This window comes from Lissotriton vulgaris, chromosome 8 (assembly GCF_964263255.1).
Source record: "Lissotriton vulgaris chromosome 8, aLisVul1.2, whole genome shotgun sequence".
In the NCBI taxonomy this organism is placed as follows: Eukaryota; Metazoa; Chordata; class Amphibia; order Caudata; family Salamandridae; genus Lissotriton; species Lissotriton vulgaris.
The window spans coordinates 1577696234-1577709075 of NC_141696.1; the positions used below are offsets into that span (position 1 = coordinate 1577696234).

General features: G+C 47.6%; 1 protein-coding gene across 1 annotated transcript in view; it reads left to right on the plus strand.

Annotated features, from left to right (window-relative positions):
- The first annotated feature begins 823 nt into the window (after positions 1-823).
- The window catches only part of LOC147700464 (uncharacterized), a 28555-nt gene continuing 16536 nt past the window's right edge, over positions 824-12842 (plus strand). The window contains exon 1 of the mRNA XM_086936318.1: positions 824-2381. Within this exon, the coding sequence (XP_086792444.1) occupies positions 824-2381 (1558 nt within the window). The remainder of the gene's footprint in view (positions 2382-12842) is intronic.

The window sequence follows — 12842 nt, forward strand, 5'->3', positions numbered from 1 at the left end:
TCTTCCTGGCTTGTGAAGGCAGTCCTGTTGTACGATCTTGTAGCCCTTTGGGATTGACATGGTGATGATGGATGATAACGCGGAGTTGGGCCAGGTTTCCGTGAGGAAGAAGAGGTCTGGTGCATCGGTGCTGAGTAATTCACAGATCTCAGTTGCCTGTTTGCTGCGAGATTGTGTGTCGACTAGCATGCATGCAAGCGAGTGTTACCGTGCAGGTGCAGGTTTGTTGTGTTGTGTGGTGTTGGGTGAGGGTGTTGATGGTGTTGCTGCTTGAGTTGTGTGTGTGTGGGCTTCTGCTGGAGAACTGGCATTGGGTGCATGTGAAGGCTTCTCCCTCTTCATTGCGACGCCTACTTAAGGCGGACTCGCTTGTCTTTCATTCAGATTAGGTGCTGCATTAGCGCAGGTCGCGCTGCCAGTGCGCTGTGTTTTTAAAATTACCAGTCTTGTATTTTCGTTATTTTGCTTGGATTCTCCCTTGTTTTTACTACTATTCTGCCTGGGTACTCGTCCCCTTACCTGCACTTAATTTTTGGAAAGCGCACCGCCGTTTGGCGGGTCCGGGTCCCGGGGTTGGACTCTTCTGGGCGCCATCTTGGCTTGGGTTAGTGGAATTTTAGGCGGGCGCCATCTTGGAGCGTCCCGACGCTCGAGCTCTTCATTGCGACGCCTACTTAAAGTCGTCCTCTCCCGCGCAGCGGGACCGCGCAGTGGGACGCCGTCGCTTAGCCGGAGTCGTGCCAGAGTCCTGCCCGTCTGCGCTCGTCCGCGTCGAGGAAGCGTGAGCGGGGCCTGGACTCTGGCATTTAGTCATCATACCATCATGCAGAATACCTTGACGCTCAGGTACAATCGCGCCGCTCTGCTTTCTATTAGAGAGAGGCTCACGGTGTGTGTTCATGATCCTGTGCACCCGTTGTCGGGTCATTATGACTGTGCCTGTGGCAGTCTGTCACTTGATACCCCGTCTGGGGTGCGCTCTGTGGAAAGGAATGCCCCAAATACACGTACTAATATCTCTGAGCGTGTACTTAGCATCTGGAGTCTGAACGTGAGATCGTTGGTCAAGCACCATCAGTCCTTACGTGACATGATCGAAAAGGACTCTCCTGACCTCATCTTCCTCACTGAGACTTGGCTTCAGGATGCGGACACTGCAATAATCAATCTGGCATTCCCTTCCAACTACACAGTGTTCACTCTTAACCGCACTTCTAGAGGGGGTGGCATAGCTATGGTGATAAAATCCTGCTTCCCGACTGAATGGAAAGCTCTTGACTTACCAACGTGTGAGAGCGCTTCTTTTAAGATAGCCTTCAGTCATCAGTTTACACTTAGCGGTATGCTTATCTACCGCCCGCCAGGGAACGACACTGTCTTCAAGGCCGCTCTTGCTGACGTGGTCAGCTCTTTAGCTCCGAGATGTGCTAATTTTAACATCGTAGGCGACCTCAATATCCATTTTGATCAGGGGTCATCAGCACCTATTAATACCTTGCTAGCGGACCTTGAAGCCATGCAAATGATCCAACTAGTTACCTCCCCTACCCACACAGGAGGTCATATCCTTGACCCCTTCTTTACCACACTGGAGCGGGCTAGGGTCTCTGACCCGATGGTGGTAGGCTGGACTGATCATCTGCTGGTTAAAGTTTCATGTCCTATAGATGACCCACAATTTAAACCTGTGGACAGGCTGATCCTTAAAAGAAATTGGCATAAGCTCAAACTGGAGGAGTTCTATAAGATCTTGGAGGCGCAGCCCCTGGCCAATCTGCTGAATGTGGAACAAGGATACGAGCAGTTTCGTAACTGGGTCCTAGCCGCCCTTGACTCTCTTATACCGATGCGCTGGTCGAAATGCCATGCTAAAGTTCCCAGTCCATGGTATAATGATACTCTTGCCGAGCTTAAGAGAACGTGCCGGCAAGCTGAGAGGGCGTGGAGGAAATCCTTTGATCCCACCTTGAAATCTTTGTATTTTGCCCAGCTTAAGATCTATCACAGGGCAATCTGTCAAACCCGGGCCGCACACTATGCTTTCGAGTTTCAGATTAGCCCCAACCCGTCTAAATTAATCTTTAAGGTTCTCAAAGACCTTATGGGGAAACAGGCCACCTCGGTGGAAATCTGCACGGACTCTCACTGTGAAAGTCTGGCATCCTTTTTCGTGGAGAAAGTGCAGGCGATCTACCGAGGATTTACGTCATCTGTGCCCGATGCTGAGCAAACTGGTGTGAGGGCTACGGTTCATGAAACTCTGTCCTCCCTGCCAGTAATGTCTGACGAGGTCTTTGATACTCTGAGCCTCAAAATTAAATCCGGTTCTCCATTAGATCCGCTGAAGCCAGAGTTATTCAGACTTCTTCCTCCCCTATGTCGTGAGCCTATACTGGATCTGATCAATCTATCGCTCACATCGGGTGTGGTCCCCTCATCCTGGAAGCAGGCAGTGGTCAGCCCAATTTTAAAGAAGCCTAACCGTGACCCCCTATTACCAGAAAACTACCGTCCCATCTCCCTCCTGCCCTGGACCGCCAAGGTAACTGAGGCACACGTGAACTCCATCTTGTCCGCCCACCTTTCTCAAAATAACATTCTAGACCAGAGCCAGAATGGTTTTCGTGCACAACACAGCACCGAAACTGCACTGCTCTTTATGACCGAGCACTTGCGAACGGTGCTGGATGCTGGGCAGACAGCGGCGCTCCTCCTGTTAGATCTGAGCGCCACGGTGTCTCACGACATTCTGATCCGGCGCTTGGAGGGAGTGGGAATTGAGGGGACTGCTCTCCAATGGTTTCGCTCTTTCCTCTCGGACCGGTTTTTTAAAGTGGCTATTCCACCTTGTCAGTCCTCTTTCCATCCACTGGGGCTGGGGGTTCCGCAGGGCTCTGCGTTGAGCCCCACTTTGTTCAACCTATATGTGAAACCGCTGGCTGCAGTCGTCAGACAATGTGGCCTAACCATGACATCGTATGCCGACGACACGCAGCTGGCGGTGACACTCAGCGGTGATCCCGAGGTGAACGCACCCAGATTCCGTGCAGGACTCATAGCCGTGGCAAATTGGATGCGAACTAACTGTCTGCAGTTAAATGCCAAAAAAAACGAGGTCCTGATCTTAGGAAAGCAGGCGGAGGTCTGGGGAGACCAGTGGTGGCCTCCAGAATTGGGGGTGACTCCCATCCCAGCTGCCGAAGTTCAGAACTTGGGGGTCTGGCTGGATCCTACACTCTCCTTCACCAGCCACACGAAGAAGGTTGCAGCTACCTGTTATGGTATTCTGCGAGGGCTGAGACCGGTCCTCAAATTCTTCGAACCCCCTACTCGGCAACTGGTGGTCCAAGCCTCCATTCTTTCGCGGCTGGACTACGGGAGCGCACTGCTGCTCGGAGTGAATCAGGCGGAGGCTACTAGATTGCAAAGGGTGCAGAATGCCGCGCGCGAGCCATCGTTGGCCTTCCTAGACAGTGCTCTGTCTCTGCAGTTTTGACCTCTCTCCACTGGCTGCCGGTCAGACAGAGAATTAAATTTAAGGCTCTCTGCCTGACATTTAAAATCTTGAAGCTTTCCTCTTCTCCAGCCCTCGCTAAGCTTGTTTCCTCCTATGTTCCTACGCGGTCTCTTAGATCAGAATTTCTCCATCTGGCGGTCAATACACGGTTTAGAATGAATAGGATGGGAGGTCGCTCCTTTCGAGTATTAGCGGCAGGATTATGGAATTCTCTCCCTGTCCATATTCGAGCCTTGAACAGCCTTACTTCCTTTAGGCGCGCCATAAAAACTTTTTTGTTCCCAATCGCTGACTGATTCCTTCCTCTCCTTCCCAGCATCGATTTGTTGTGTTGTGGTACCTGATCAGGCGCCGGGACGCCCCTTGGCTGGGGCAGCTGCGCGCCTTATAAAAACTACTAACATAACATAACATAACATATTGTGAAGTGCCGCGTGGGCACCACTCGCCCACATCGCCCGACAGCACAACCTCAACATCTTCTTCTACGCCGACGACACCCAGCTGATCATCTCCCTCACTAAAAACCCTCACACCACCAAAACCAACCTCCACAAAGGAATGAAGGCCGTCGCCGACTGGATGAAGAACAGCCGACTGAAGCTAAACTCAGATAAGACGGAGGTCCTCATCCTCGGCCCCATCCGCTCAGCCTTGGAAGACTCCTGGTTGCCGACAACACTGGGAACAGCACCGACACCCACCGACCACGCACTCAACCTAGGGGTCATCCTCGACACCACCCTCTCCATGACTAAGCAGGTCAACGCCGTCTCCTCATCCTGCTTCAACACCCTCCGAATGCTCCGCAGGATCTTCAAGTGGATCCCCACCGAAACGAGAAAAACATTCACCCAGGCCCTCGTCACCAGCAGGCTGGACTATGAAAACGCCCTCTACGCAGGAACGTCGGCCAATCTCCTGAGACGGCTGCAACGCATCCAGAACGCCTCGGCACGCCTGATCCTCGACATCCCCTGCCAAAGCCACATCACACCCCACCTGAGAAACCTCCACTGGCTCGCCGTCAACAAGAGGGTAACCTTCAAGCTCCTCCTCCAAGCGCACAATGCTCTCCACAAGACCGGCCCAGCATACCTCAACAGGTGACTCAGCTTCTACACTCCCACCCGCCAGCTCCACTCCGCAGGCCTCGCCCTCGCCACAGTCCCTCGCATTCGAAGAACGACTGCCGGCGGCAGTTCCTTCTCCCACCTTCCCGCCAAGACCTGGAACACTCTCTCCACCAACCTACGGCAGACCCAAGACCTACTAGCCTTCAGAAAACTCCTCAAGACCTGGCTCTTTGATCAGTAGCAGCACCCATCCCCCAGCGCCTTGAGACCCTAACAGGTATGTAGTGCGCTTTATAAGTGTCTTGATTGATTGAGCAACCGGCGGCGCAGCGGCCCAGGGTGATCGAGCGGTGGAGCACTGCGGAGTATCCCTGGGGAGTGAGTTGAAGCGCTGGGGCCCTGAATTAATGGTAAATGTATTTCTCAGATGTGGGAGTCTCGGAATCTAACATCATACGCATGTATAGTGATCCCGGGCCATTTCTTGGTTGAAATGGTATTACTCCATGGGGCGCTGGTGTTGGGAGCTCATACCCAATTCATCAAACAGGATCTTTTGGTGGGGTGGAAGGGCAGAAAATGTATTTAAAAAAAGCAAAAGGTAAGCAGTTTTATTGTTATTCATCACTCTGTTAAGAGGCACCAATCACAGCAAAATGAAATTCAAGGGTTCTTTTATACAGCAGTGGTGAAAATGCCAGTGCAGATCTGTAAAAAGCTTACACTCCAGAATGCAAATGACTTCCTTCAATAGTGCACAGTTTCAAAACATATACATTGGTGCACCTATCTGAATCATTTATGATGGTGTCACATATTTTCACCCTATACCCTGGGCACTACTTATCTCTTAGAGCGAAGTATCAATGAGTTTCGTTTTCTTTTCTCCCATTCTGGCAGGGTGCCATCCCAAATTAGCTGTGTGAAATTTCAATTAGTAAGCATGCAATTACGCCTGGAGACATTTGCCACTCCTACATGTGTGATGCAAAATGTGCCATACCAGCATCACTGGTGACGTTATGTACCTAAAATAAATAAACGAAACACGTCATTTCCTTCAAGGAACTGAGGGGCATATTAAATTATCGCCGTTTTATCGGCAGGAAACTGCTGATAAAACGGCGATAATGGGCGTTATAGAATTCCTATAGAATCCCAGGTTAGATGTCCTGCACATCTAACCTGGGCTTCTATTGGAATTCTATAACCCATATTAGCAAGCCCATTATCGCCGTTTTATCAGTCTGATTACGAGTTTCGGCGGTGCTGTCTTCCACCACCATGCTCCTGCACCGCCGAGACTCACTGCTGCCTGCCTGCCAGATTACAACTTAAAAAGGGATGCCTGGCAGGCGGGTTGCGTGGCAGTTCCATGGTGGTGCCTGGCAGGCGGGTTGCGTGGCAGTCCCATGGTGGTGCCTGGCAGGCGGGTTGCGTGGCAGTTCCATGGTGGTGCCTCTTTCAAAGGCTCCTGCATGGACGTGTTCAGCCCATCCTGGCTTCGTAGCCATGCACACTTGCACTGTCAGCTGTTTTGAGGCAGTTCCACCCCCTTTTTATTGGATGAAAGGGTTACTTTCTATATGTTTTCTAATCTCAAAGAGATAAATGCCTTGGTCATTTAGACAGAATATCGGAAACAAAAATATTGAAAGACAAAATATAATGTCAAGAATATCAAGAATAAAAATATCAGTAATGTATGTTTCTATAAGTAAGTTTAACTATATATAACTCCACATATATGTACCTTGATGTTAAATGTATACCCAAGGTATGCAGATGCGGAGATAGGAATGATAAATCTATGCTTAACCGTTTGCGCTTACCTTCTGGATATTTTGAAGAGATATTCTGTCCACATCATATTTATGGTTTTGATATTCTATCAGTCATTCACGCTTTGTTCAACATGTGATAAAGTGTCCCTCAGTGCGTCACACTTAAGGAACTGAAATGCCACAGGGAGCCGCCTCAAAGTATGGAGATGTGGTGATGAAGAGTCGCCCAGACAGAAGAAGGCTTCGGAGAGCCATCTATGAGCTTTCAGTTTGCTGGTCGCAGTCTAACCAGAATCGTGGTTGGAAGCGGGAATCACGGATGGGTGGATACCCCTGCACTGTGCAAGTATAGCACTCTGGCATGCTTTGCCACCATAACCAAGAACTGTGCACTCCGTGGACTTTGCTGTGGGGACCAAGAACTGTGCACCTGGTGGTCACCACCATTGCGGTCCGGAAGTGTGCCCCGCAGCTGCCATTGTGCAGATGTCATCCACGCCCACCTGGCGACCACCTGCTGCACCTCACCGTCTGAACCATAAGTGAGTCCAGTGCTTCTGTGGCACCCGGCACGCGGTACCTCAATCCCAGCTCCAATGATTAAGGCTCAGTGGCCCCTGCTTGCCCTGTGGACCCCAAACGGGGTCTGGCCGTAGTGTCTGTGCGTGGAGCATATATTCGGTGTACTTTAGTCAGGAGTAACCGTTCCTTGAGTCAGGAGTACCTGCACTTAGAAGCAAGAGTGACTTCTGGCACTAAACCCCTAACTTGTCTGGACAGAAGGCCCGCTGTGTTCCATCAGCACCATCAGCACCAGGATACCCTGGCGGGTGATAATGTCCTGGTTACTCACCGGTAATCTTCATTACTCCAAGTCCTGGCGTTTCTTGATGCAGTCCTGAGTCCTGCACTCCCCCCGGGCATGGTGGTTGACTATTTTCACTTTGCTGTTTGTCTTGTGGCGCCTTTGTACTATGTTACAGGAAGTGCATTGTAGGCTCCTCCCTTTTGGCATCTTGGAGGAACTTTGTGCTTCAGTGAGGGAATTGGTTCCGTCAGAAAGGAGAATAAATCTCAAACGTCTGGACTGCACCCAGGAAGACAGACAAGGAGGTAATGCTCTTCACAAATACATATTTCACCATACTAATTCAACACTAATCCTCTATAGGTTCCGGAGTAGCGTGCTACCCGCCGAAAAAGCATCATCAGGGGTAGTAAGTGCTATATAAATGCAATTAACAATACAATACAATATGCATATAACCCATAACCAATAATCCCAAGGGCCTCGGGGGCTTCTGATTACCTGCTCACTCCCCTCCACCTGCAGCACCGACCTGGCCACCCTCCTACAGACATATGAACAGCAGACGCACTGTGCGCTCTTGGATGCATGCATGCCATACCTTACTATGGGCCCGACTACGATTCGGGCAGAACGAAAACGACACCTCCTTTCGCCTTCCATGCATTCATTTCGTTCTGCCTGATTATCAGTTGCTGTGTTTCTGCAGACCCGTTTTTTCCGGGCGTGCCAGCACCTGACTCATTTTACACCCAATAAAACCAGCTGCAAAAATGGCCTTAGCGCCGGTCAGTGGTAGAAGCGCCAAAACTCATTCCTGTCTTTTCTTACTAAAAAAGCCTTCAGTGCTTCCCACTGCTCGAAAGATGTTTTCTGTTTCCTCTCCATAGCCACCCCCACCCCCACCCTACAGAGACCCCGTAGCACACAGGCACTCCCTGCTTACAGCAGCTGGTAACTGTATGTGTTAAACCCCACAGAACTGGGAATCCCGCGTGATTTTACTGCAGGGAAACGAGCTCCACCTGGTGATTCCCGATTCCAAGGGGGTTGGCTTGTATTTGTAGATACTGCGTGGATTTACCGCACGGAATGGAACATTCCGATGCGCGTTTTCATGTAGTTTATCTGCCCGGTGGCGGCAAGTCGTGTCTGGGACCGAAGGGGCGATGCTGAACCAGTGTGGCACAGTGAGCCTTGTGTGCCACAAACCCTGTGCTGAGTGTGTACTTACAATGTACAAGTGCAGTCTGTGTGCTGGAGGGCACCACTCAAACAAGCTGGCATCTCACTGGAGGCAAGTGTGAGAGCTGAACACTCAGGGGCAGATTTACAAGCAACCTTGCGCCACTTTCCCCATGTAAACAGTGGCGCAAAGGCCTTGTAAATCTGCCCCTCAGGGGTTTATTTACAAGCCCCTTGCGCCGCTGGTACGTCACTTTTTCCCATATTATCAGATTTACAGACTGATGTCTCGGCTTCAATTGTCAGCGCCACCTCGTTCCCAATGTTGGAGTTTGTGTATTTTTAGGCCACAGATGGAGTCGGACATGGTAAAAAGAAGTGACAGTTCTGTCAGTTTGTGCGTTTACATTTCTGCTGCTTGAAGCAGCAAAGAGGCGCTTTACTCTCTGCGCTGGACCGGCGGAGCCCTCGCGCCTCTAGGTTTCGGGGCTCTTCTCATCAGCTGCCCCCCCCCCAGACATATTAGGTCCTGAATTGATTGATCAGGCAGTTGTAGGAAGCTGGGTCTCTGTACAGTGCACCGAAACGAGGTACTGTGCAGAGAGTGCAGGCTGGCGACTTTTATTGATTCACAGAGGCACAAGTAATAATATCAGCGCTGTATTTTGTGGTAGCGTGGGCGAGCAGTTTAGGCTTTTCAGAGGGCAGTGCCAAGCATTTGTCGTACTCACAAAGGCAAGAAATGAGGCACACGCTCAAGAATAAATCCAAGACCATTTTACAAAAATAACAATGATTTTTATATGAATTTCAACACCAAGAACTACGGTATCAGCTAAGTGCTTTTAGAGCTATTGATGTTCACAGATAAGTGAAATGTTCACTTAAATATGTCTTTTTGCAGTAATGTTTTCCTATGCGAAAAAAGTTAAATACTGCAAACAGTTTCTTGCAATACTTTCCAATGGGACAAAAGGCATATACTGCATACAGTTTCTTGCAAGAGGTTAACGGGGGTCCCCATCAGGGCTTAAGGTAGTAAAGGGCCAAGGACCAAAGAACCATCCGCAGTTAGTCTTTACTGCCCAGGAGAGTCCGGGTGCAGGGGCGGTCACCTAGAAACAGGCTCCAGGAGCTCCCAATGGGGGACTCGGTTTGTGAGGGCCCTGGGAGAAAGGAAGCCCAGTCCTTTCAGGTACCCGGGCTGGGGCGCTCTGGTGCAGAGTGGTTAGGTCGGCTGGGCTTGTGCGTCACCGCCACTCATGGTTGTCGGTCTCGCCGGTTGAGGGGACAAAACAGGAAAGCTGGGCCACTCTTGAAGTGGGTCTCTACGGTGCTGATGTCCCTCGATGGCTGCTCAGTCTTGGAGTCATTGGAGTCCGGATTGGCTTTGGTTGTTGCAAGGGGTCCAGTTCCCCGGGTATTGGTGCTGTGCAGCTCTGTTTCGTCCGGGTGTCTTCTCTTTTGGTGGGGAGATGGATATGACCTCCTGGAGCATGGTGACCTCTTCCTAGGTGGCTGCTGAATCAGTGAGATTGGGGAGCGGCAGAATGGTGGACTCGACGTTGCTATTTTGTGCCCCCAAGAGGCAGGGCAGTCGCTCGTCTACTACAAGGGAGATTGCTGGCAGTTTGCGGAGTGCTGGCAGTCCACTGTGATTCTTGGCAGATGCGCAGCAGCAGTAAGAGTTGGTTTGTCACAATTAGCGGGACGGGTGCAGGGAGGCAGAGTTGGGCATCGAAAAATCTGCAGCTGGTCCTCAGTTCTTCGCTCTTCTGTGTCCTACTCTTCTTGTAGCCATCAAATCTGAGTTCCTGATGTCGGGTGCCACCTATATACTCAATTTAGGGGAGTTAAGGGGAGTGTAAGGTGGTAGACAAGAGGTTACTTACCCTTGCGGTGCCTACACCCCCTGTATGACCACTTCCCATGGGGGCTAGCCACAACCCTAACCCAGTGTATTTAATTTCACCAAAAACCCAAGATGGTGGAATTCTACTTTTCATGTTTACTTCAAGTAGCCTACCTAAGAGGTCTAACTAGCCTGATAGGGAACATGCCTCCTGGATGGCTAATTTTCCCACCTGTCTGGTGCCAAATGGACACTGGGCAGGGGGTGGCATTTCCTCTGTCTGGGGGGAGCCGGGGCGCAACTCGAAGGCTGCAGAGGTCTCCTGCCTTGATATGCTGATTACTAGCTACCCTGCATGAAGGAGGTGGCAAAACCTCCGGCCAGAGCAGACATAGTTTCTGCCCTCAAAGAGTGTGGGCTCTCACCTTCAGGGGGTAAGAAACTTCACTGTGGTGGCAGCAAGTCTATACCAGTCAGTCAGTACAGTAGAGGTAGACCACTCAAATTGACGCCACGGGTCTGCTTCTGCAACCTGTGTAATGTGGTGCATGCACCCCTAACTAAGATATAGGTTCACTATATCTACCTTATCACTGCACATATAAACCTATCAGTCATCCCTATGGCAGGCCTTATCAATCCTGAAGGCAGAGTGCTGGGTTTTTTGTGAGAGGGTACCCATGCATGAGCTGAGCCCCTCTGCAGCCTTCGGAATCTATTCTTCGTAGTTGTTCTGTGATGCAGCCATACCTTATACTCTTAAGGGTGGTCAGTATTTTAAATATTGACCCAGATTAATATCGAGTTTTTACTTTTTAATATCGTAGGGACAGAATATCAAAGTCAAGTCAATATCGTTGACCAGAATATCGACCCCAAGGTAAGTAATATCGTTTAAAAAAAATCGAAGTAAGTAATATCGAAATAAGTAATATCGTAAGGAAAAATATCATTTTCAATAATATTGAATTTTTTTAGTGTTATGTATTTTAGTATGTATGTTAAACATTTTTTAATGTATTATCATAAACTTTCAAATAAATGTTAGAAATTAATAATTTTGTTAAAGTAAAGGTTACGTTTTAGTATCAGAGAGTATCAGAGTATATAGGGGAATAGAGTGGGAGTAATTTAATTATAATTAATTAGTGAATATGTTTTTAATAATTGGCAGTGATTATTAATTAAGTGTTAAATTATTAATTGGCAATTAATTTGTATTAATTATTTAATTATATTAACTATAATTAATTGGTGATTAATTTTTATTGATTGTTATAGTTAATTAATGTATTGCTAATTAATAATTAATTGGTCATTAATTTTTATTAAGTGATTATTTGATAATTAAATTATCTGATTTTTTATGTGTAGTGGGTTGTGGGTTTATAGGGGAAAAGGGTGGAAGCAATTCAATTAAATTAATTAATGGGATTGTTTTTATTACCTGGTATTGATTATTAAGTATTAGTTAATGAATTATTAATTGGTAATTAATTTGTATTAATTAGTTGATATTAATGATAATTAATGTATTAATAATTTGTATTTATTGGTAATTCATTTATTGTTAATTAATAATTATTCGTAGTTAAATATTAATTGATTATTAATATTTATTAATTAGTTAATTTATAATAATAATAATTATAATTAATGTATTATTCATTGATTAATTGATAGTTAAATTAATTGTGTTTTTTGTATGTGTAGTGCATTGTGTGTTAAAGGGGGATTACTCTTGGATGTAATTTAATGTTATTTATGTAAATATTAATTTTAATTTATTGGTATTTATTTATCTTTTTGTAATTGAATCAATAATGTTAATTTTGTATAGAAAATTATTTAATTGATAAGTATTTTAATTTAACCCCTACGCTATCCAGTGCTTTCCCTACTGTTGCACTCACTGGAGTGGGTATAGTAATTTTTACCCCTACGCTATCCAACGCTTTCCCTACTGTTGCACCCACTGGAGTGGGAATAGTAATTTTAATCCCTACGCTATCCAATGCTTTCCCTACTGTTGCACTTTCTGGAGTGGGAATAGTAATTTTTACCCCTACGCTATCCAACGCTTTTCCTACTGTTGCACTTACTGGAGTGGGAATAGTAATTTTTACCCCTACGCTATCCAATGCTTTTCCTACTGTTGCACTTACTGGAGTGGGAATAGTAATTTTTACCCCTACGCTATCCAATGCTTTCCCTACTGTTGCACTCTCTGGAGTGGGAATAGTAATTTTTACCCCTACGCTATCCAACGCTTTTCCTACTGTTGCACTTACTGGAGTGGGAATAGTAATTTTTACCCCTATGCTATCCAATGCTTTCCCTACTGTTGCACTTTCTGGAGTGGGAATAGTATTTTTTACCCTTGCGCTATCCAACGCTTTCCCTACTGTTGCACTCACTGGAGTGGGAATAGTAATTTTTACCCATACGCTATCCAACGCTTTCCCTACTGTTGCACTTTCTGGAGTGGGAATAGTATTTTTTACCCCTGGGCTATCCAACGCTTTCCCTACTGTTGCACTCACTGGAGTGGGAATAGTAATTTTTACCACTACGCTCTCCAGTGCTTTCCCTACTATTGCACTCTCTGGAGTGGGAGTAG